At 39.8% G+C, this 26,284-nt stretch overlaps 1 protein-coding gene across 1 annotated transcript in view; it reads right to left on the bottom strand.

Moving 5' to 3' along the window:
• The window catches only part of LOC128666811 (serine/threonine-protein kinase PAK 4), a 126,351-nt gene that overhangs the window by 57,096 nt on the left and 42,971 nt on the right, over positions 1-26,284 (bottom strand). Inside the window, exon 2 of the mRNA XM_053721606.1 lies at positions 8,526-8,743. Coding sequence (XP_053577581.1) covers positions 8,526-8,743 — 218 coding nt within the window. The remainder of the gene's footprint in view (positions 1-8,525; positions 8,744-26,284) is intronic.

Raw genomic sequence — 26,284 nt, 5'->3', positions numbered from 1 at the left:
TGAGATTACAATAACACTATTTATATTGCCTTTTTAAATAAAAATACAAATACAAATGTGTCTGCACACCTTACAAAATGATTTTATTAATATTACTTCTTAGGGGTGCAAGCAACCAACCAAATCATTACACAAAATAGAATATTGCCGCACTTCCCCTTCTATATTAGCAAAACATTTTAAATATTGCAAAAAATCACCTAAACTCATATTTTAAAATTGGGATCTTAGTCACACAATGGCCATATTTTGGTTAAGCCAGTCACCAACTTACAAGGTGTCCCAATGTTGACTGGTAGTGATGTCGCGAACATAAAAATTTGGGTTCGCGAACAGGGAACGCGAACTTCCGCAAAAGTTTGCGAACAGGCTAACCGGGCGAACCGCCATTGACTTAAATAGGCAGGCGAATTTTAAAACCCACAGGGACTCTTTCTGGCCACAATAGTGATGGAAAAGTTGTTTCAAGGGGACTAACACCTGGACTGTGGCATGCCGGAGGGGGATCCATGGCAAAACTCCCATGGAAAATAACATAGTTGATGCAGAGTCTGGTTTTAATCCATAAAGGGCATAAATCACCTAACATTCCTAAATTGTTTGGAATAACGTGCTTTAAAACATCAGGTATGATGTTGTATCGATCAGGTAGTGTAAGGGTTACGCCCGCTTCACAGTGACAGACCAAACTCCCCGTTTAACGCACCGCAAACAACCGCAAACAGTCCATTTGCACACCTGCAAACTCCCCATTTGCACAAGGTTGGATACCAAGCTAGCCATGTCCCGTTCCTTGTCCTCACTGTCATTGAAGGTCTCTTCCTCCACCCAGCCACGTACAACACCAAGGGTCCCCGAAAGGTGACAACAAGCCCCCTGGGACGCCTGCTGTGTATGGTCTTCCACCTCCTCAAAGCCACCTTCCTCCTCTGACTCCTCTTCTTCAGACTCCTCTCTCTGCGTTGCCTCTCTCTGCGTTATAATAAGGTGTGTTAAGTAGTACTATTCCTATCAGTTTAATCCCTGTTACGTCCCCTATCAGGGGACGTGTATATGGCATCGATTTTAGGAACCGGGAGATGGAAAAAGATGCTTGGTCGGTCCTCCTACTTCAATGCTGCCTGACTGAGACATATTGCTGTTATCTACATCCTCTGGCAATAATGGTTGCGCATCACTCATTTCTTCCAACTGATGTGTAAATAACTCCTCTGACAGATCAAGTGAAGCAGCTGTGGTGCTAGTGTTGGTGGTGGCCGCAGGCAGGCGAGAGGTAACTTGATTGGTGCCCGAAGCTAAGCTGGAGGAGGATGGTGCGTCAAGGTTCCGAGCGGAAGCTGTAGAAGATTGGGTGTCCTGTGTTAGCCAGTCAACTATGTCCTCAGAACTTTTCGAGTTCAGGGTACGTGGCATCTGAACACTGGGCATTATTCTGGGGCCAAAGGGAATAACAGCACCACAAACACGACGACCCCTGGCGGGTGGCCTGCCTCTGCCTGTCATTTTTTTTCGATTAGTGGTACTATGCGTGCAAGCTACTGTGACAACAGATATGAGTGGCACTGTGCACTGGCAGAAGTTGGCAGAGTAGACGCTGTAGGCCTGACACACCACCAAATGCGATCAAATTAAAAAAAAAACGTTAAATTTTTCACAATTTTAGGTTTCTCACTGAAATCATTTACAAACAGCTTGTGCAATTATGGCACAAATGGTTGTAAATGCTTCTCTGGGATCCCCTTTGTTCAGAAAAAGCAGACATATATGGCTTTGGCATTGCTTTTTGGTAATTAGAAGGCCGCTAAATGCCGCTGTGCACCAGACGTGTATTATGCCCAGCAGTGCAGGGTTTAATTAGGGAGCTTGTATGGTTAATTTTAGCTTTAGTGTAGTGTAGTAGACAACCCAAAGTATTGATCTAGGCCCATTTTAGTATATTTCATGCCACCATTTCACCGCCAAATGCGATCAAATTAAAAAAAAAAAAAAAAAACGTTAAATTTTTCACAATTTTAGGTTTCTCACTGAAATTATTTACAAACAGCTTGTGAAATGATGGCACAAATGGTTGTAAATGCTTCTCTGGGATCCCCTTTGTTCAGAAATAGCAGACATATATGACTTTGGAGTTGCTTTCTGGTAATTAGAAGGCCGCTAAATGCTGCTGCGCATCACACGTGTATTATGGTTAGCAGTGAAGGGGTTAATTAGGTAGTTTGTAGGGAGCTTGCAGGGTTAATTTTAGCTTTAGTGTAGGGATCAGCCTCCCACCTGACACATCAGACCCCCTGATCCCTCCCAAAAAGCTCCCTTCCCTCCCCCACCCCACAATTGTCCCCGCCATCTTAAGTACTGGCAGAAAGTCTGCCAGTACTAAAATAAAAGTTTTTTTTAATTATTTTTTTTAGCATATTTACATGTGCTGTGGTGTAGCATCCCCCCTTAGCCCCCAACCTTCCTGATCCCCCCCAAAACAGCTCTCTATCCCTCCCCATCTGCCTTATTGGGGGCCATCTTGGGTACTGGCAGCTGTCTGCCAGTACCCAGTTTGCAAAAATAAGTGCTTTTTTTTGTTTGTTTATTTTTTTTCTGTAGTGTAGCTAACCCCCTCACAGACAAACCCCACCACCTCACTGATCGTTTTTTTTTATTTATTTTTTTACTTTTTAGACATTTTTTTAAAAAAAATTATTAAAGAATTTTCTGTAGTGTAGCGGATCCCACCCGCTCCCTCCCCGTGCACACGCCCGCCCTCCCGTGCACGTGCGCGGCCCCGGCCATCCCCGCCCCCCTCCACATGAGAAACTGACTGCTATTATTTCACAGTCAAAAAACATAATTTATGCTTACCTGATAAATTCCTTTCTTCTGTAGTGTGATCAGTCCACGGGTCATCATTACTTCTGGGATATTACTCCTCCCCAACAGGAAGTGCAAGAGGATTCACCCAGCAGAGCTGCATATAGCTCCTCCCCTCTACGTCACTCCCAGTCATTCGACCAAGGACCAACGAGAAAGGAAAAGCCAAGGGTGAAGTGGTGACTGGAGTATAAATTAAAAAATATTTACCTGCCTTAAAAACAGGGCGGGCCGTGGACTGATCACACTACAGAAGAAAGGAATTTATCAGGTAAGCATAAATTATGTTTTCTTCTGTTAAGTGTGATCAGTCCACGGGTCATCATTACTTCTGGGATACCAATACCAAAGCAAAAGTACACGGATGACGGGAGGGATAGGCAGGCTCTTTATACAGAAGGAACCACTGCCTGAAGAACCTTTCTCCCAAAAATAGCCTCCGATGAAGCAAAAGTGTAAAATTTGTAAAATTTGGAAAAAGTATGAAGCGAAGACCAAGTTGCAGCCTTGCAAATCTGTTCAATAGAGGCCTCATTCTTGAAGGCCCAAGAGGAAGCCACAGCTCTAGTAGAATGAGCTGTAATTCTTTCAGGAGGCTGCTGTCCAGCAGTCTCATAAGCTAAACGAATTATGCTACGAAGCCAAAAAGAAAGAGAGGTAGCGGAAGCTTTTTGACCTCTCCTCTGCCCAGAGTAAATGACAAACAGAGAAGACGTTTGTCGAAATTCCTTAGTTGCCTGTAAGTAAAATTTTAGAGCACGGACTACATCCAGGTTGTGCAGTAGACGTTCCTTCTTTGAAGAAGGATTTGGGCATAAAGAAGGAACAACAATCTCTTGATTGATATTCCTGTTAGTAACTACCTTAGGTAAGAACCCAGGTTTAGTACGCAGGACTACCTTATCCGAATGAAAAATCAAATAAGGAGAATCACAATGTAAGGCTGATAATTCAGAGACTCTTCGAGCCGAGGAAATAGCCATTAAAAATAGAACTTTCCAAGATAACAACTTTATATCAATGGAATGAAGGGGTTCAAACGGAACGCCCTGTAAAACATTAAGAACAAGGTTTAAACTCCATGGTGGAGCAACAGTTTTAAACACAGGCTTAATTCTGGCCAAAGCCTGACAAAAAGCCTGGACGTCAGGAACTTCTGACAGACGTTTGTGTAACAGAATGGACAGAGCTGAGATCTGTCCCTTTAATGAACTAGCAGATAAACCCTTTTCTAAACCTTCTTGTAGAAAAGACAATATCCTAGGAATCCTAACCTTACTCCAAGAGTAACCTTTGGATTCACACCAATATAGGTATTTACGCCATATCTTATGGTAAATCTTTCTGGTAACAGGTTTCCTAGCCTGTATTAAGGTATCAATAACTGACTCAGAAAATCCACGTCTTGATAAAATCAAGCGTTCAATTTCCAAGCAGTCAGCTTCAGAGAAGTTAGATTTTGATGTTTGAAGGGACCCTGTATCAGAAGGTCCTGTTTCAGAGGTAGAGACCAAGGTGGACAGGATGACATGTCCACCAGGTCTGCATACCAAGTCCTGCATGGCCACGCAGGTGCTATTAGAATCACTGATGCTCTCTCTTGTTTGATTCTGGCAATCAATCGAGGAAGCAACGGGAAGGGTGGAAACACGTAAGCCATCCTGAAGTCCCAAGGTGCTGTCAGAGCATCTATCAGGACTGCTCCTGGATCCCTGGATCTGGACCCGTAACGAGGAAGCTTGGCGTTCTGTCGAGACGCCATGAGATCTATCTCTGGTTTGCCCCAACGTCGAAGTATTTGGGCAAAGACCTCCGGATGAAGTTCCCACTCCCCCGGATGAAAAGTCTGACGACTTAAGAAATCTGCCTCCCAGTTCTCCACTCCCGGGATGTGGATTGCTGACAGGTGGCAAGAGTGAGACTCTGCCCAGCAAATTATCTTTGATACTTCCATCATAGCTAGGGAGCTTCTTGTCCCTCCCTGATGGTTGATGTAAGCTACAGTCGTGATGTTGTCCGACTGAAACCTGATGAACCCCCGAGTTGTCAACTGGGGCCAAGCCAGGAGGGCATTGAGAACTGCTCTCAATTCCAGAATGTTTATTGGCAGGAGACTCTCCTCCTGACTCCATTGTCCCTGAGCCTTCAGAGAATTCCAGACGGCACCCCAACCTAGAAGGCTGGCGTCTGTTGTTACAATTGTCCAGTCTGGTCTGCTGAATGGCATCCCCCTGGACAGATGTGGCCGAGAAAGCCACCATAGAAGAGAATTTCTGGTCTCTTGATCCAGATTCAGAGAAGGGGATAAGTCTGAGTAATCCCCATTCCACTGACTTAGCATGCACAGTTGCAGTGGTCTGAGGTGTAAGCGTGCAAAGGGTACTATGTCCATTGCCGCTACCATTAAGCCGATTACCTCCATGCATTGAGCCACTGACGGGTGTTGAATGGAATGAAGGGTGCGGCAAGCACTTTGAAGTCTTGTTAGCCTGTCCTCTGTCAGGTAAATCTTCATTTCTACAGAATCTATAAGAGTCCCCAGGAAGGGAACTCTTGTGAGTGGAACGAGTGAACTTTTCTTTTCGTTCACCTTCCATCCATGTGACCTTAGAAATGCCAGCACTAACTCTGAATGAGACTTGGCAGTTTGAAAGCTTGAAGCTTGTATCAGAATGTCGTCTAGGTATGGAGCTACCGAGATTCTTCTATTGGGCTCCACTTTGGCATTGCAACAAATGACACAGGTATCATCATCTGAATCAGACATGTTTAACACACTTCACCATAGTCCTCTCACACATCCTATCTAGTCGTTGGGTGCAAGAGAATGACTGGGAGTGACGTAGAGGGGAGGAGCTATATGCAGCTCTGCTGGGTGAATCCTCTTGCACTTCCTGTTGGGGAGGAGTAATATCCCAGAAGTAATGATGACCCGTGGACTGATCACACTTAACAGAAGAAAAGTGTTGTTTTTTTAAATGTACACTACTGTTACACCAGATATGAGTGGTGGCACTGGGCAAGTGGGCACAGTATACGCTGTGAGCCTGACACACACGCTGGCAGGCAGGCAACTGCAATTAGATTACACAGGGGAAAAAAAAGCAGACTGATGTTCTTCAGGACTGTAGTGGACACTGAATACACTAGCCTAGCTATCGATTTTAAATCAGCAGCAGCTACACTGTCCCTCCTCTCACTAAGAATGCAGCTTCCGAATGAATCTAAAATGGATGCTGTCCAGGAGGTGGGAGGGTCTGGGAGGGAGGGTCTGCTGCTGATTGGCTGTAATGTGTCTTCTGTGAGGTACAGGATCAAAGTTTACTCAATGACGACGAATAGGGGGCGGATGCCGGCGAACTATTCGCGACATCACTATTGACTGGTCCTAACACTGCAATGTGATGCCTTTCTGGGCTATAACATTCCTGCTTCAACTATGCATCTAAGAATGAGCCTCTCTGGCTTTATACACACTTCCAATGCACTATAATGAGAGCACCTGCGACTAAAGTTTCTTGCGGGCTGGTAAGTTTTGTGATTTACTCGCCCGATGGGCAAGGGGAGTTTTTGGGTATTCATAGGCCTTGCCCTATCTGAATCATGACTAGACTGTCCCTTTAAATTACAAGGAAAAAAGGCAAAAGCAAATGATGAAAGCGCTTCATGAACTATTAAAAACTATTATGCTTGCACATGAGTGTAACAATGTTTAATTATGTAGGCATGTATCAATATTTCTTTATGTGTATGTGTTTAATTATGCATATTTCTTAAAGTGAATGTAAATTTTAATGAATGAGTGTCCGGTTTTTAAAAATACTATAAAAAACAGTGCACTTTCATTCAATCAACTTTATATTGCAGCGTTTTTTTTAAAATGCCTTTTTTTACCCAGACCGGCAATCCTCCGCCCGTTTCTACTGCTGTACTCTATGATGAAACCGACTTCCTCCAATCGGTGCATGGCCTTACGAGCTGGACGCTCCGGCGTGCACGCCATGATTGGAGGAATCCAGTTTCGTCATTGCCGAGGCAAGTACAGCATGAGAAGCGGGCAGGGGAATCGCCAGTCTGGGTTTCCTAAAGAAAAAGGTATTTTAAAAAAATGAAAGTGCCTCTGTTTTTAATAGTATTTTTAAAAACCAGGCACTCATTCATTCAACTGTACATTCGCTTTAATGTTTCACCTATTTATACTAGAATATAATTCAGTGAGAGCATACGGATATGGGTATTTATGGGTGTGCACATGGGTATTTATTTACATATCCAGTGTGTGTGTGTGTGTGTGTGTACACGTGTATTTGTGTGCATATTAAACAGCAGGGATGTGGTTCTTTATTTAGTGTGTACAATTATGGGACAGAAAGTCAAAATTAAAAACTTTCATGATTCAGATAGAGCATGAGATATAACCACTTAACGACCGCCACGTACGCCGTTGGTCGTTAAAGGATTGTGTGCCTATAATAGCTCGAGCAAGACCATGCTATAAGACCCTCCCCTCTGTAAGGCTTGCTAAAATAGCGCTATTAAAAGTGGCACCCCTATAGAAAGAGCAGTGACGTACAGGGTACGTCGCTTGTCATTAAGGGGTTAAAATAACTTTCAAATGCACTTGTATTTTCAAATTTGTTTCATTTTATTGGAATCTTTTATTGAAAAGCATAGCTAGATAGGGCTCAGGAGTGGGCGACTGGTAGCTACACATATATGCCTCTTTTCATTGGCTCATCTGATGTGTTAAGCTAGCTCCCAGTAACGCATTACTGTTCTGTCAACAAATAAAAAACACCAAGAGAATGAAGCAAATGTCATAACAGAAGAAAACTGGAAAGCGGTTTGAAATTTTATGCTCTACAGAAAGATAAAATAAAAAAAAATTGAGTGTCATGTTCCTTTAACACAATAAGTCTGCAGCTGCCCAGGGGGAGTTGGCAGACAGTCGCTCTCCGTGCACAGCTAAATGCGGGCGGCACACTCACTCTCTGCTCCCAGACGCTAGATCAGGTTAGTAAATGCTTTTTTTTTTCCTCTTTGCCAGTTATTCCAGATAAACCAGTTTTTTTTTTTTATTTGGCTGCGGATCCCGCCCTACAGTAACTGAAGCCCCATCTGTTTTTCATCACAAAACCCACACTGGACTTTTTCTCCGCTTGCGGTGCAACAGTGTATTCCATCTGATGTGTCTGCACGAGCAAGTATTACTTATGCACCAACCACTACAATATTTAAAGGGACAGTCTACTCCAGAATTTGTATTGTTAAAAAAGAGATAATCCCTTTATTTGCCATTCCCAAGTTTTGCATAACCAACACTGTTATATTAATATACTTTTTAGCTCTGTGATTTACTTGCATCTAAGCCTCTGCAGACTGCCCCCTTTTCTAAGTTCTTAAGCCACACATACATTTTAGCCAATTAGTGATGACTCTTAAATAACGCCACGTGCATGAGCACAATGTTATCTATATGGTACACATGAACTAACGCCCTCTGGCTGTGCAAAACTGTCAAAATGCCCTGAAAATTTGATGATAAAAGTAAATTGGAAAGTTGTTTAAAATGACATGCCCTCTCTGAATCATGAAAGTAAAATTTTGACTAAACCATCCCTTTAACAGAATGTATGTCTCCTCATGCATAGTCACAATTTACGCACCTTCTGAGGGGCGTGTCTAATTGCAGTGATGCATGCTGGGTCCACCAGAGGTTTGGGCCTCTTAGCCGACTCCTCGATCAGGCTCTGCCATTGCCGAGGGAGCCCGGTGAATTTCTGCTCTTGCTCATCAAATCCAGTGTGTACCCGGTGCTCAAAATTTGACGGGGCAGAGATCTCAACGCGTTTCTTTTTCTTTGCAAACATGGCTGTTAGCGCACCTGGACAGAGAAAGGTACAATAAGGTTAATGATCATAAACAGTCACAAAACATAGAATACAAAAACAAATACAATACATTTGATGATTTTCCTCATGCTCCCTGAATTGTGCTCAAAATGACAACTGTTTCAACTAATAGATGTGCAAAAATGAATTATTTGTTAGGCAGAATAAATAACAAAGCTGAAATATTTAGGTTGGCATTTGTTCATTACTGGAACAAGCAAAATAAATGAATACACCATTCATTCACTTTCTTTTTCTATTAGACAGAATGAATAAATGAACTAAACATATTCACATCCCTCCCCAACATCTTCCAGACACTTTATGGGAAGGGGAAGTTGGGGAACTTGTTGACAACGGGTGTCCTGGCAGATCAGCCAACTTCTCAGATTAGCCAATTCTGTCACTTCTGGTGACGTAGTAACAGCTGTCTAACTGCAAATCCCCTCACTGCATTCCTCATCTTCAATATCTTTTTTGCCTCCTGGGGGGTTCAAGGGGGGCAAAGCCTCCCTTATAAACCTCATTCCCTAAGGTTTACTTGGGGTGGAAGCCAGAGTATCGGCGGGGCGCCCCCCTTGAACACCCCAGAGGCAAAAAAATTTAGTGAAGATGGGGGCATTACAGTGCATCGTATATATGTGTGGTTAGCAAGCAGTTCTGTTTAAGAGATTAGCTTCTGCGGTGGAGCGCATGTGCAGTGATTTGATCATACTTGGCTGATCTAACAGACTTGCAGCAATTGGAATGCGATGATGCGCTGGACAATGCGGTGACACGGTGGAGCGCATGCGTAGTGAAGGACTTTGCGGTCACACAGCTGATTCCATGTCACCAGAAGTGACGGAATTGGCTGTGTCAGAACACTGGCGTTGCTGTGACAGGAGTGTCAGGTTGCAATGGGTTATGGGTGAAACTATGCACTATGTGGGTATGTCATGGGTGAGATATGGCTTGTCCTGGATGGATCTTGGACAGTACCTAAAAAATGGGGTGCTGAGAAGTTGCGGACCGGAAGCAGACCACACCTCCCAAATCCTGACAATGCTGCGGGATCCAAGAAGGTTGGGAGGTCTGGTCTGTATTCATTAGGTTTATTATGATAATGAACCAACGACAGCCTCTTGCTGCTTTCCAGTGTGTGGGGCTACTTGAATATATACTATCATAATTGATAAGTTGCAAAGCATGTTAGGATGGCTATTCCATGCTTCTCGTCTTGATTTATTTGTAAAGCAATGCCAAATTCCATAGCACTAGAAACAGGAGCAGTGGTACATGAGAAAAAAATAAAATAATAATTGAATATCGATACATATATAAAACTAGACAAATTCAAACTGGAGGAAAAGAAACCTGCTCCAAACAGTTTACAATCTAAATCAGTGGTTTCCAAAGTGGGCAGTACTTCCCCCTGGGGGGCGGTGGAATTACTGGTGTGGGGCACTAATAGGCATAGGAGGTGGAAGGGGGGTACTGGGATTATCATAGAGAAAGGAATAGGAAAGGAATGGAAGAGGGTGCTAAAGGCCCCTCCAAGTAGAATTAGGGTAATTTGTTGTGCTTTATCCTAGATGTGCAAAGTAAAACTACTTTCTAGCTTTGTATTTGACGTTTTACTGCTCTTTGCCAAGGCTTCGTAAAGGATTTTTCTTCTATGATAGTTCAGGTTTATCAGCAACTAACACTTTCTCCAACTATGATAAATTGCAGACATTTGTAAAGTAGGTTTCCATTATTTTTGCCAGCGCTGTACATTAGCACAGATTATTAACAGTTTAGAATTGTTGTGTAGTAGCAGGAAACACAGCAAAGGCCTGTTGTGCTTGTCTGAATAGCCTTGTACAACCAGCTAAGCTTTGTAAGTCTTCTGTCATTAGAAATAATCTGGTGTTGAACTACATAACACTTTGATAAACAGAATACACTTTCTATAAAGTTAATTAATTGGTGCAGTAGTACCCCTATGGCCCAAGCAAAGAAATCAACTCCAGGTCTCCGACTATGGCGATTTAAGACTCCTGCTAAGTGACATAAAACCAGAAAATGGGAAACTGGTATCACTTTATCAAGCCCACCCATCAGATTAACAGTTTTTGAACAGTAAAAGTGATGGTAAACTCAAAACCGGTGTTTTATGCCATTAGATGTAAATCTAAAAATTTATATTAATTTCATTGATGGAAACACAATTTGAAAAATTAAATTTAGTTATTTAGATCAAACCTCTACTTTAGTACTGCACGCTCCAGCAGCCCTGCCACTAAGACCTTTTTTTCCCCATCTTCTGACGTTTTCTCGTTCTCCAATAAGAAGCATGGCATTTTGGCATGTTTAAATGTGAAAAAAAGCGGATCTTTTGCAGCGTGTCATGCATAATTAGAGAGCGGGTGGGACCGCTATCTAAATCGCGGAGCAAATACAAGTAAGTAGAAGGGGGCAGAGCATAAGAATGCCAGTATAGAATAGTAAGTGTTTACATTTATAAACAATAAGATTATGTATTAACATAAAAAGTTAGCGACTAACACAAACATATTGACAGAATACGTTGTCATAAATTGTAAAAATTACCATCACTTTAAGTAGTTAATAAATGTGGTTTATAAGACTCTTGAACAGCGATTATCAACTTTAAAAAAGTTTGTATCAAAAGATAAAGATAATTCAATTTGAATTAAAAAAAAAAGTAAAATTTTAATATATTTAATTGTTACTCCTTTAGACTGAATATTATTTTTATGGGTTGTAAGGAGGGTGCCAATGGTGAGTTTATAGAACCAAGCTTTTAAAGGGGACAGTGACCTGCAAAAATTTGGGAACCACTGTTCTATAGCAATGCAAGAGAAATGTCTTGTAATTAAAGGGTCAGTCTACTTGATTTTTTTTATAGTTTAAAAATATATTTAAAGGGACACTGAACCCAAATTTTTTCTTTCATAATTCAGATAGAGCATGCAATTTTACCAACTTTCTAATTTAATCCTAATATCAATGTTTCTTCGTTCTCTTGCTATCTTTATTTGAAAAATAAGGCATCTAAGCCTCTTAGTTCAGAACTCTGGACAGCAGTTTATGATTGGTGGATGAATTTATCCACCAATCAGCAAGGACAACCTAGGTTATTCACCAAAAATGGGCCGGCATCTAATCTTACATTCTTGCATTTCAAATAAAGATACCAAGAGAATAAAGAAAATTTGATAATAGGAGTAAATTAGAAAGTGGCTTAAAATTTCATCCTCTATCTGAATCACGAAAGAAAAAATTTGGGTTCAGTGTCCCTTTAACACCTTTACTGCCCATTCCCCAGCTTTGCACATCCAACATTTTTATATTAATATCCTTTATAACCTCTTAATCTCTGCCTGTTTTTAAGCCCCTGCAGGCTGCCTTTATCTCAGTGTATTTTATTAGCTTTTCACAGCCAGAGAGTGCTATTTCATGTGTGCCATATGTGCTCACTCCTGTGGAGTGACGCATGAGTCAGCACTGATTGCCTAAAATGCAAGTTTGTAAATAACACTGAGATAAGGGGGCAGACTACAGAGGCTTAGACACAAGGTAATCACAGAGGTACAAAGTGTATTAATATAACAGTGTTAATTATGCAAAGCTGGGGAATGGGTAATAAAGGGATTATCTATATTTTTAAACATAAGTGATTTTCAAGTAGATTGTCGCTTTAAAAGATGTTTACTGTGTTCTCCACAGAAAATCTTTCTAGCTGGTGTGGGCTGTGTAATACTTTCTAATATTATAAAAAAATGTCTGCTTGCCAAAGTACTAAATGAATTGCATTATTTAACACACATTTATTTAAAGAGACAGTTAACCCTAAAATTTTCTCCCCTTTAATTTGTTCCCAATGATTCATTTTACCTGCTGAATTGTATTACATTGTTTACAAAAAGCTCATTTACCTTTATATCAGCAATTGAAATAGCTGAACTTGCTTGTGGTATCCCTACCTATTATTATTATCATTTATTTGTAAAGCGCTGCCAAATTCCGTACTTATACTGCAAGTTTCTATACTTAAAGGGACACTGAACCCAATTTTTTTTTCTTTCGTAATTTAGATAGAGCAGGAAATTTTAAACAACTTTCTAATTTACTCCTATTATCAATTTTTCTTCGTTCTCTTGCTATCTTTATTTGAAAAAGAAGGCATCTAGACATTTTTTTGGTTCAGTACTCTGGACAGCAGTTTTTGATTGGTGGATGAATTTATCCACCAATCTGCAAGGACAACCTAGGTTGTTCACCAAGAATGGGCCGGCATCTAAACTTACATTCTTGCATTTCAAATAAAGATACCAAGAGAATGAAGAAAAATTGATAATTGGAGTAAATTAGAAAGTTGCTTAAAATGTCATGCTCTATCTGAATCACGAAAGAAAAAATTTGGGTACAGTGTCCCTTTAAAGCACCAGTAAATACAGTAGATTTGCATAATCAACACGTGCATGATAACAAGACAATGCAATAGCACTTAGGGGTCGATTTATCAACGGCTTTGCCAGCCTTCGCCCCCCTACTGTCAATCAAAATTGCATTCTTGTGCAATGCTGAATTCCGGCAGCGGAATTCAGCCCCCCAGAGGAGAGCTACAGCGGAGCGTATGTACGCCCTTGTCCGCCGTAGCTTGATAAATCAACCCCTATGTCTGATCTTCAAATAAGTAGATTTTTTTCTGACAAATTTCAGTTATGTCTTTTTCCACTCCCACTGCATCATGTGACAGCCATCAGCCAATCACAAATGCATATATGTATATTCTGTGAATTCTTGCGCATGCTCAGTAGTTGCTGGTAACTCAAAAAGTGTAAATATAAAAAGACTGTGCACTTCTAGTTGATGGAAGTAAATAGGAAAGTTGTTTAAAATTGCTGCTATATCTTATTCATGAAAGTTTAATTTTGACCTTAGTGTCCCTTTAAAGGGACAGTCTACTTCAGAATTGTTATTGCTTTTACCCATTCCCCACAGTTTTGCATAACAAACACTGTTATATTAATATACCCTTTAGCTCTGTGATTACCTTGTATCTAAGCCTCTGCAGATTGCCCCTAAAAGTTTTTTTGACAGACTTGCATTTTAGCCAATCAGTGCTGACTCATAAATATCTCCACGGGAGTGAGCACAATGTTATCTATATGGCCCACATGAACTAGCGCTGTCTAACTGTGAAAAACACACGTATACATATTACTGCTGGGTCCTGTTTATGTAATCTGACTTCATCTCCAGGGAAGGGGGAGTCTTCTTGTTTTTACAGCACCTTTCACTTTGTGTCTCATCCTAACCTTTTCAACAGTGCTAAACTGGAAGGTTATAAGTAAGTTTTTAAAAGGTTTTATACTGGATTTTTAAATCAGTATCTCTACATATTCTTCTTTATAGTACTATTACATGCAGTTATATGAAAATTGGTGTATTTTGTCCCTTCAAGTACAGGCTATACAAACGCTGTGTAAACATAGCCAGCAGAAGAAATTACACTGCCAGTGGGAGGTAGGCGAGATAAGTAATAAAAATGTTCATTTCCAAATGTTCTCTCTAAGTATTGAGATTTGATATACAAAGAGAAGCATTTGTGTGCAGAGAAAGTGATAACATAAGGAGATTTGCAAGCTCAGCCCATTTTGATGGGTTGTGGTGTCAAAGAACAAAACTAGGAGAACACTCACTAAACTTATTCAAACGTTACCTTCTTACCTAACAAAACTGCACCCTTCCTTACAGACAAGGATGCAGCAATCAGCCTGTGGTCTTAGAGTCTGTGCTTCCTGCCCCCGGTGGTCACATGTAATCACTTGATGCATCCTGCTGACTTTACCTTTATCTACTAAATGGGTCTTTCATCTCACTGAGGAAAAACAAAACAGCAATTCACCCGCTAGTCTCCCACGGTCACCACTCTAATCTTTAATTGGTTTTCCTGCCATGGTTCTTGTCGCCTTATTAGCTTTCAAATTCCTGTAATGTTATCAGTGAACAGTAAAACAACTTTGCAATCTGCTTTAAAGTGATGATAAATCCTAGCAATTCAAAAACGTCAGGATTTAGTCTGAGAATAACAGGTAGATGTATTTGTTAAAGTTTCATTAGTTGTTTAAATATTGACAAAATAAGTGTAAAGTTTTAGTGTCTATAAAACAATGGGAGCTGCCATGTTGTAACTTAGGTTACCTTCTCTGCTGTGGCCAATTAGGGACAGTTATAAATAGGTCACTAGAGTGTGCAGCCAATGTCTGTGTGGGATATAACAGTGTTCTGCACTTCCATTTCTCACAGGAACTAAAAAGCTCACAATTTCAGAATGTAATTACAGGAAAAGGGGACAAAATAAATGATGAAAGTATATTGCAGAGTATATATATACACACACACATTTACAGATACTTCTATATTTCCATCTCTAAGTGTTTAAAGTCCCTTTAATGAATCATGAAAGCTTTATGCTTGTTATGCTATCGCTTTGTGTAAAAAGGTGCTTCTTCCTACAGTCCCTAGAAAGGCTAAAATGCAAATTCTATAACTAAAGTTTTTCAAATGTTGCAAATTGTCTAAACCAATGGCCATGATTTTATGTCGTCAGGGGTTCGTTTTCGTTCTCTCTCCTTCCCTGCTATTTACAACTCTGTACCAGAACTATCTAATAAGTCAAACTTATGGGATCACTGGTTTTTATTACGTACATCTGGGGAAACAGATACAAGGTCTGCATTCTGCTCTTCTCAGGAGAGCGATTTTTATGAGGCAGAGATGTTAACAGAATGACAGAAACCAATGTCCCTAGGAAGACAACAACCTGAGGTCGATCGGAGGTGACATATCTTAAAGGGACATGAAACCCAATATTTATCTTTCATGATTCAGATAGCATTTTTTAACAACTTTCTAATTTACTTCTATTATCACATTTTTTTCGTTTTCTTTGTATCTTTTGTTGAAAAGCAGGGACTTATGCTTATGCTTTTCGCCTTTGTCTAATATTTGAACTACGGTACTGAAGAGACTGGTTAAAATAACAGTATGTTTTGTCGATTGATTTTTGCTGAATTGTGTTTTGTGATTTTTGGTCTGTGTTTTCCCCTAGGATTTCCCATATAATAATCTTAAAGTGACAGCAGCAGAGATAGTTTAGTGTGGGTGGCATTAACCCTGTAAGTCACACCAGCTATTTGAATGGCAGCCTTTTAAAAAACGTATGTTACAAATTAGTTTTTTTTGGCCTGTCTAAAAAACCCCAACATGGAACAAGTACATTTTTAAGCATTTAATGTCCTTTTAAAGGGACTACAATCAACTTGCTACCATAAAAAAAAAAAAAACTTTCATGATTTATTTTACCATATAAATGGATTTTCTCATTCTCATAGCTTGAATTGCACCTGCTGACTTCTCAAGGCTAACCCATCTATCCCTAATTGGCCTTATTAGAAAACAACTGCAAACAACACACTTTATACTAACATTATGACTTGTGGCTAGCCTTGTTCTCTGCAGACTAAAGCCTGGATTGTGCTCCTTCAAATAATGCAAATGGTGGGTGGAGTTAAAGTAAATGTAAATTTTTGAATAATTATTATTCCCTATCAATTCCCAATCAAAAGATCAGTTAAACCGCCGTTTAAAAAAAAAAAAAAATATCATATTTTATATCTCAACTTAGCTCCGTTTTCCTTTCCAACTCCTCCCATCCAGTTCTTCCTGTATTTCGCCCGCATTACGTATAGAGCGGTCCAGCCCGCTCTATTACGTGATTGATAAGCGCGTTCACGAGGAGTACTTCATTTGTGCATGCGTTTAACATTGTCTGGCTAATATGCGCATGTGTTCAATAATGCAATGATGCAAATGTGCGCTGAAATATTATGCGCGTGCGTGACTCGTGGAATTAGTCATCAGTTTGGGAACACATGTGCATTAACATATTGTGACGTTTCAGAAAAGGGGCTGAATGCCTCAGGAGGGAAAAACATAATTTATGCTTACCTGATAAATTTATTTCTCTTGTGATGTATCGAGTCCATGGATTCATCCTTACTTGTGGGATATTCTCCTCCCCTACAGGAAGTGGCAGAGAGAGCACCCACAGCAGAGCTGCCTATATAGCTCCCCCTTAGCTCCACCCCCCAGTCATTCGACCGAAGGCTAGGAAGAAAAAGGAGAAACTATAGGGTGCAGTGGTGACTGAAAGTTTAAAAATAAAAATATACATGCCTGTCTTAATAAACAGGGCGGGCCGTGGACTCGATACATCACAAGAGAAATAAATTTATCAGGTAAGCATAAATTATGTTTTCTCTTGTAAGATGTATCGAGTCCACGGATTCATCCTTACTTGTGGGATACCAATACCAAAGCTTTAGGACACGGATGAAGGGAGGGACAAGACAGGGACCTTAAATGGAAGGCACCACTGCTTGTAGAACCTTTCTCCCAAAAATAGCCTCCGAAGAAGCAAAAGTATCGAATTTGTAAAATTTGGAAAAAGTATGAAACGAAGACCAAGTCGCCGCCTTACAAATCTGTTCAACAGAAGCCTCATTTTTAAAAGCCATGTGGAAGCCACAGCTCTAGTAGAATGAGCAGTAATTCTTTCAGGAGACTGTTGGCCAGCAGTCTCATAAGCCAAACGGATGATGCTTTTCAGCCAAAAGGAAAGAGAGGTAGCCGTAGCCTTCTGACCTCTCCGCTTACAAGAATAAACAACAAACAATGAAGATGTTTGACAGAAATCTTTAGTTGCTTGTAAGTAGAACTTTGTTGCACAATCTTGATGTGGTTCGTTCTTTAGACGTTCCTTCCTTGAAGAAGGATTAGGACACAGTGAAGGAACAACAACAATCTCTTGATTGATATTCTTATAAGAAACAACCTTAGGAAGAAACCCAGGTTTGGTACGCAAAACCACCTTATCTGCATGGAAAATAAGATAAGGGGAATCACACTGTAAAGCATATAGCTCAGAAACTCTTCGAGCCGAAGAGATAGCTACTAAAAACAAAACTTTCCAAGATAGAAGCTTAATATCCATGGAATGCATAGGTTCAAACGGAACCCCTTGAAGAACTTTAAGAACTAAATTTAGGCTCCATGGCGGAGCAACAGGTTTAAATACAGGCTTGATTCTGACCAAAGCCTGACTAAATGCTCGAACGTCTGGGACATCTGCCAGACGTTTGTGTAGAAGAATAGACAAAGCAGATATTTGTCCTTATAAGGAACTAGCTGATAATCCCTTCTCCAAACCTTCTTGGAGAAAAAGACAATATTCTAGGAATCGTAATCTTACTCTACGAGTAACCTTTGGATTCACACCAATAAAGATATTTGCGCCAAATCTTATGATAGATCTTCGTGGTAACAGGCTTTCTAGCCTGAATCAGGGTATCAATGACCCACTTAAAGAAACCACGCTTTGATAGAATCAGGCGTTCAATCTCCAAGCAGTCAGACACAGAGAAATTAGATTTGGATGCGTGAACAGACCTTGGATTAGAAGGTCCTGCCTCATTGGCAGAGTCCATGGTAGAACCGAGGACATGTCCACTAGGTCTGCATACCAAGTCCTGAGACAACCACCAGAGAAGAGAATCTCTGGCCTCCTGGTCCAGATGCAGTTGAGGAGACAAATCTGCATAATCCCCATTCCACTGTTTGAGCATGCATAGATGTAGTGGTCTGAGGTGTAGACGGGCAAAAGGAACTATGTCCATTGCCGCTACCATGAGTCTGATTACCTCCATATACTGAGCCACTGATGGCCGAGGAATGGAATGAATAGCTCGGCAAGTGGTTAAAAGCTTTGATTTTCTGACCGCCATCAAAAATATTTTCATTTCTACCGAGTCTATCAGAGTCCCTAGGAAGGAAACTCTTATAAGAGGGAAGAGAAAACTCTTTTTTTATGTTCACCGTCCACCCGTGAGATCTCAGAAAAGCCAACACAATGTCCGTGTGAGACTTGGATAGCTGGAAAGTTGACGCCTGAAATAAGAGGTCGTCTAGATAAGGCGCCACTGCTATGCCCTGTGGTCGTAGAACCGCCCGAAGGGACCCTAGCACCCTTGTTAAAATTCTGTGAATAGGGATGTGTAGATACACATCCTTCAAGTCCACAGTGGTCATATATTGACCCTCCTGGATCAGAGGTAGAATAGACCGAATAGTCTCCATCTTGAATGATGGAACTTTGAGGAACTTGTTTAGAATGTTGAGATCCAAGATTGATCTGAAAGTTCCGTCTTTTTTGGAAACCACAAACAGGTTTGAGTAAAAACCTAGCCCCTGTTCCTCTTTTGGGACTGGGCGGATAACCCCCATGGTATGTAGGTCTTCTACACAGCGTAAGAACGCCTCTCTCTTTGTCTGTTTACAGACAATCGAGAAATGTGAAAAGTCCCCCTTGGAAGAGAGCCTTTGAATTCCAGAAAATATCCCTGGGACACAATTTAAAAAACCCAGGGATCGTAAACATCTCTTGCCCAAGCCTGAGCGAAGAGAGAGAGTCTGCCCCCTACTAGATCCGGTCCTGGATCGGAGGCTACCCCTTCATGCTGTCTTAGAGGCAGCTGCAGGCTTCTTGGCCTGTTTACCCTTGTTCCAAGCCTGGTTACGTCTCCAGATTGACTTGGATTGGGCAAAATTCCCCTCTTGCTTTGCAGCAGAGGAAGCTGAAGCGGGACCACTTTTGAAATTCCAAAAGGAACGAAAATTATTTTGTTTGGTCTTCATCTTATTTGATCTATCCTGGGGGTGGGCATGACCTTTCCCTCCAGTGATGTCTGAAATAATCTCTTTCAGTTCAGGCCCAAATAGGGTCTTTCCTTTGAAAGGGATGTTCAAAAGTTTAGTTTTAGATGACACATCAGCAGACCAGGATTTAAGCCATAACGCCCTGCGTGCTAAAATGGCAAAACCTGAATTCTTTGCCGCTAATTTAGCCAGTTGAAAAGCTGCATCTGTAATAAAAGAATTAGCCAATTTAAGGGCCTTAATTCTGTCCAAAATTTCTTCTAATGGAGTCTCCATCTGAAGAGCCTCTTCTAGAGCCTCAAACCAGAAAGCAGCTGCAGTAGTTGCAGGAACAATGCACGCAATAGGTTGAAGAAGAAAACCTTGATGAACAAAAATTTTCTTCAGGAGACCCTCTAATTTTTTTATCCACAGGATCTTTGAAAGCACAACTGACTTCAATAGGTATAGTTGTACGCTTAGACAGAGTAGAAATAGCTCCCTCCACCTTAGGAACTGTCTTCCACGAGTCCCGCATGGTGTCAGATATGGGAAACATTTTCTTAAAAACAAGAGGGGGAATGAACGGAATACCTGGTCTATCCCACTCCTTAGCAATAATATTCACAATCCTCTTAGGGACTGGAAAAAAACATCAGTGTAAACAGGAACCTCTAAGTATTTATCCATCTTACACAATTTCTCTGGGACCACTATAGGGTCACAATCATCTAGAGTTGCTAATACCTCCCTGAGCAATAAGCGGAGGTGTTCAAGCTTAAATTTAAAGGCCGTCATATCAGAATCTGTCTGTCTGAGGAAGCGTCTTTCCTGAATCTGAAATTTCTCCCTCAGATAACAAATCCCTCACCCCTACCTCAAAGCATTGTGAGGGCATATCAGATACGGCTACTAAAGCGTCAGACTGCTCAGCATTTTTCCTTAACCCAGAGCTGTCCCGCTTTCCTTGAAAACCAGGCAGTCAGGATAAAACCTCTGTGAGGGTTGTATTCATAACTGTGGCCATGTCTTGTAAAATAAATGAATTTGACGCACTAGAGGTACTTGGCGTCACTTGTGCGGGCGTTACTGGTTGTGACACTTGGGGAGAGCTAGATGCTAAACCCTCATTTACCTCTGACTGAGAATCATCTATTGCTCTATTTTTAAGTGCTAATATATGTTCTTTATAGTTTAGACATATCAGTACAATTGGGACACATTCTAAGAGGGGGTACCACAATGGCTTCCAAACATATTGAACAAGGATTTTCCTTGGTGTCAGACATGTTAAACAGGCTAGTAATGTAACAAGCAAGCTTGGAAAACACTGTAATCAAAGTAAATAACACTTAGAAATAAAACGGTACTGTGCCTTTAAGAGAAAAAAAGCTGCACAAATTCTGCAAAACAGTGTAAAAAAGCAGTAAACATAACGAAATTTTTACAGTAGTATCATATAGCCTTAGTAACTTTGCACAGCTATGCAAATAAACAATTAACCCCTTAATGGCAAAACCGGATTGAAAAAACATCAAAACCAGTAAAAAAGACTTTCAGCACTTTGCCACAGTTCTGCTGTGGCTCCTACCTGCCCTTCAGAACGATTTGTGGGGAAAAAAACTTCTTTTACAGCCCTCAAACACGGCAGGAACCTCTGGAGAAGCAGTTAGAAGTCTCAGAGGAAAAGAAACTGCACAACTGAGACACGAAAATAGGCCCCTCCCACCTCACTCAATGTTTTGAGGCCTAACAGACAAACACTAGAGTGTCTCTAAATTAACCATGTGGGTTAGAAAACTCAAAAACAAGCCACAATGACCCTTTTAGTCCCTTCAAAAAAAACGTTATAATTGCATCATTCACTGAATAAACAAAAACGTTTTTTCCGAACAGTGTCACCAGTAACTAATGAGCCCTTCATGCAAGCTGAAATTCCTATCCAAGTGTCTGAATAGAGCTTACCCTTCCCTCATGGGGATATTGCCAGCCTTGTCTAGAAAAAAATAGACTGAACATACCTTAATGCAGTTTAGCCTGCAAACTGTTCCCCCAACTGAAGTTTTCCTGTACTCTTCAGCCCTTGTGAGAACAGCAGTGGATCTTAGTTACAAAATGCTAAGATCATCATCCCTTTTCTGCCAGAGAGTAAATAGTACACACCGGTACCATTTAAAAATAACAAACTTTTGCTTGAGAAAATAAAAACCATTTTTGTCACCACACTCCTCTTTGCCCTTCCTAGCAGTTAAGCAGGCAGAGAGAATGACTAGGGAGGTGGAGCTAAGGGGGGAGCTATATAGGCAGCTCTGCTGTGGGTGCTCTCTCTGCCACTTTCTGTAGGGGAGGAGAATATCCCACAAGTAAGGATGAATCCGTGGACTCGATACATCTTACAAGAGAAAAGAGGATTAGTGTAATAGAGTGTTAATCAACGTAGAAATGCAGGCCAAAATGGGGGGCGGAGGAAGCAAGTAAAAGAATTGTCCGTAAATAAGTATATATATCGATTACAGGTCAGATTGGGAAAAAAACATGAATTAAACTGCACTTTATTTTTAGTGATAAACAATATGAGAATGAGCGATAGCATAGACTTTACATCCACTTTAAGTTACTGAAAAACAATTGAGGCAAACAGGGTGGTGATTTCCTTTAATAATGTTAAGATTGTCTGATATAATTACAAGACATTTCTCTTGGGTTGCTACAGAATAACATAAGGCATTTACTGTCCCTTTAAAGGGTAAATCTCTTCCGTATTGCTGCCCTCTAAATCACCCTTTGTAATGCCGATGACCCCTGGTTGAAAAAAGACCGAAGTCCATCAAGTTCAACCTATACAAATCTAATATACTTACAACCTCCAGTTAAACTTAAATAATCCCACTAAAAGGTGACCCATTTAATACTAGCAATCATATCTATGAATTTTGTTTATAGACAATTTTAAAATTGCATGCTCTTTTTTAATCATGAAAGAAAAAAACTTGGGTTTCATGTTAAATCCTTTCACAAAAAAAAAAATACAAATCACAGAACCAATAATTATATTATTATTTCATGTTGAAGGTGATATTTTGCTTTATGAAATTAAAAATGTCTTTGATAATGTCATATGACGTCTTTAGTGATATAATCCGTCATGACACAAAAATATCTGCTGATTTTGAGAAATATTACGATTTTTAGATGTAAACAAAGATGAAACAAAGATGCCAACCAAAAAAATTAGGAAAAAGAGAAATTGTATATAGACATATGTAAAATAATCAGAAGCCAATTAAACACAGTAACAAAAAGGAACAAGAAACTGGGAATTATTATTCCAGTTGATTTGAAGCTTGGTAAACAATGCAGAAGCTCAGCAGGAAAGGTCAGTAGGATACTTGATTGTATAGAAAGAGGTATTAGCAGCAGAACAAAATGGCCTGATCTTGTCTGTACAGTGAGGTCTCTCAATGAGATGTTTATTTTGCTTTGTAGGGTACTGGATACTTGGCAATTACATTAAAGCTATAAAAAAAAAAAAAAATCCCAAAGATTGAGTCATTTCTCCCCATGACGGCAAGTTTTTGAACATTGGACCCAAAAGTGAGATTTGTATGCCACTTTCCAGATGACTAGTTAAGCCTCATCTTATATATTGTAATCAAATCTGAAAAGGCCATATCTCTAGGATATAAATAATTAGAAACAGTTGACAGAAGGGCTACTAAAATGGTACATGGTCCAGCCCTTAAAGGGAGATGAAACCCAAAATGTTTATTTTGTGATTCAAACAGATCATACCAAGTTTCCAATTTGCATCTATTATCGAATTTTCTTTGTTCTTGTGTCATTCTTTGTTGAAGAGATATCTAGATAGGTAGTGTATAAAACACTATATGGCAGGAAATAGTGCTGCAACATAGTGCTGTTGCAAATGGATAATATTCTTGGAAAACTGCTGCTATATAGTGCTGCAGATACGTGCACACTCCTGAGTGCAACCTTCCTGCTTTTCAACAATTGATATCAAGAGAACTATGAAAATTTGATAATTGAAATAAATGCTACAAGTGCTACAGGATTGGATCTTGAGGGACATTGATTTCAACCAATCAATGTACTCTCCAAATGGATATGGCGGTATAGTATAGATAGGAGGGTAAGTGTCAATAGATAGAAAAAGTAAAGGGGGAGGCTGCTGTGCTATGCTAAAGGAACAAGTCTAATTGACGTCTGGCAAATAAATGTGTTAACCCGGTAAGAAATGGTCTGCATGGCGCGCTATAGAAATTTATTTGTGTAAGCCTCACTGGGTCATATCAGGTCTAGCCCGTGGCGCAAAGTAAAGGGGGTCAGTGGCAGTAATTTGAGTGCAGTGTTTTGTAACATGGCACAAGGGGTTGATCCTGTTAACCCAAATTCAAGTCAGTGCTACTTTTGTCGTCAGGATTAATCTGTTGTATCTTTATGCTTTTTTCACATCCATGTGTTGCTAAATCATGCAACCTTAAACGGACACTAAACCAAATGTTTTCCTTCATGATTAAGTGCAGGGGTGCCCACACTTTTTTGTGTTGGGATCTACTTTTCAAATGACCAGCTCAACGAGATCTACCCACTAAAAATGGGCCGGCTCCTAAGCTTACATTCCTGCTTCTTCAAATAAAGATACGAAGAGAATGAAGAAAAATTGATAATAGGAATAAATTAGAAAGTTCTTTAAAATTGCTGCTTTAACTGAATCATGATAAAAAATGTGTGTTTCATATCCCTTTAAAGGGACACTGAACCCAATTTTTTTCTTTCATGATTTAGATAGAGCATGACATTTTAAGCAACTTTCTAATTTACTCCTATTGTTAATTTTTCTTTGTTCTCTTGCTATCTTTATTTAAAAAGCAGGAATGTGGTGCATAGGAGCTGGCCCATTTTTGGTTGAGAACCTGGGTTATGCTTGCTTATTGGTGGGTAAATGTAATCCTCCAATAAACAAGAGCTATCCATGGTGCTGAACTTAAAATGGGCTGGCTGCTAAGAAATACATTCCTGCTTTTAAAATAAAGATAGCAAGAGAACAAAGAAAAATTAACAATAGGAGTAAATTAGAAAGTTGCTTAAAATGTCATGCTCTATCTGAATCATGAAAGAAAACATTTTGGGTTCAGTGTCCCTTTAAAGGGATATGAAACACACATTTTTTATCATGATTCAGTTAAAGCAGCAATTTTAAAGAACTTTCTAATTTATTCCTATTATCAATTTTTCTTCATTCTCTTCGTATCTTTATTTGAAGAAGCAGGAATGTAAGCTTAGGAGCCGGCCCATTTTTAGTGGGTAGATCTCGTTGAGCTGGTCATTTGAAAAGTAGATCCCAACACAAAAAAGTGTGGGCACCCCTGCACTTAATCATGAAGGAAAACATTTGGTTTCATGTCTCTTTAATAGAAATAGCTCATAAATGATTGGCAAAAACTTAAAGGGACGTGAAACCCAAAATTATTCTTTCATGATTTAGGTAGAACGTACAATGTTAAACAATTTACTTCTATTATCACATTTACTTCATTCTCTTGGTATCATTTGTTGAAGGAGCATCAATATACTACTGGTTTCTAACTAAACACATGGATAAGCCAATGAGAATCGGTCTATATATGCAGCCACCAATCAGCAGCTAGATAAACCCTTCAACAAAAGGGTAACAAGAGAAGGAAGCAAATTAAATACAAGAAGTAAATTAGAAAGTTGTTTCAAACTGTATGCTCTGTCTAAATCATGAATGTCTAATTATAACTTTACTGACCATTTACAAAGCATATAAGGTGAAATATTTTTAGCTTCATTTGCAGCTTTGTGGAGCAGGCAACAGCAAATTTAAAAGGGACAGTATACTGTAAAACTGTTTTTATATTAATGTATTTTCAATGACTTGTGATACCAGCTGCAGAGTATAAAATGTATGAGAAACTGCATTTTCACGTTTATTTGTGTATATGAAATAGCTGGTTTTGTGCTTTGATACCACAGCCTATTAAATGGGTTGAGCTTCAGGTAATATCAGATCTCATTATGTTATCACTTTGTGTACACACACTTGCTTCCTTATCTTATATTTGTCTGTAAACCAAAGCTGAATATGTAAAGAGAACAATGGAAAAACATAATTTATGTAAGAACTTACCTGATAAATTCATTTCTTTCATATTAACAAGAGTCCATGAGCTAGTGACGTATGGGATATACATTCCTACCAGGAGGGGCAAAGTTTCCCAAACCTTAAAATGCCTATAAATACACCCCTCACCACACCCACAAATCAGTTTAACGAATAGCCAAGAAGTGGGGTGATAAGAAAAAAAGTGCGAAGCATATAAAATAAGGAATTGGAATAATTGTGCTTTATACAAAAAAATCATAACCACCACAAAAAAGGGTGGGCCTCATGGACTCTTGTTAATATGAAAGAAATGAATTTATCAGGTAAGTTCTTACATAAATTATGTTTTCTTTCATGTAATTAACAAGAGTCCATGAGCTAGTGACGTATGGGATAATGACTACCCAAGATGTGGATCTTTCCACACAAGAGTCACTAGAGAGGGAGGGATAAAATAAAGACAGCCAATTCCTGCTGAAAATAATCCACACCCAAAATAAAGTTTAACAAAAAACATAAGCAGAAGATTCAAACTGAAACCGCTGCCTGAAGAACTTTTCTACCAAAAACTGCTTCAGAAGAAGAAAATACATCAAAATGGTAGAATTTAGTAAAAGTATGCAAAGAGGACCAAGTT

The sequence above is a fragment of the Bombina bombina genome, chromosome 7, assembly GCF_027579735.1.
Source record: "Bombina bombina isolate aBomBom1 chromosome 7, aBomBom1.pri, whole genome shotgun sequence".
NCBI lineage: Eukaryota > Metazoa > Chordata > Amphibia > Anura > Bombinatoridae > Bombina > Bombina bombina.
Note: the sequence above shows the minus strand (reverse complement) of the source record. Positions and strands in the feature narration are given on the sequence as shown.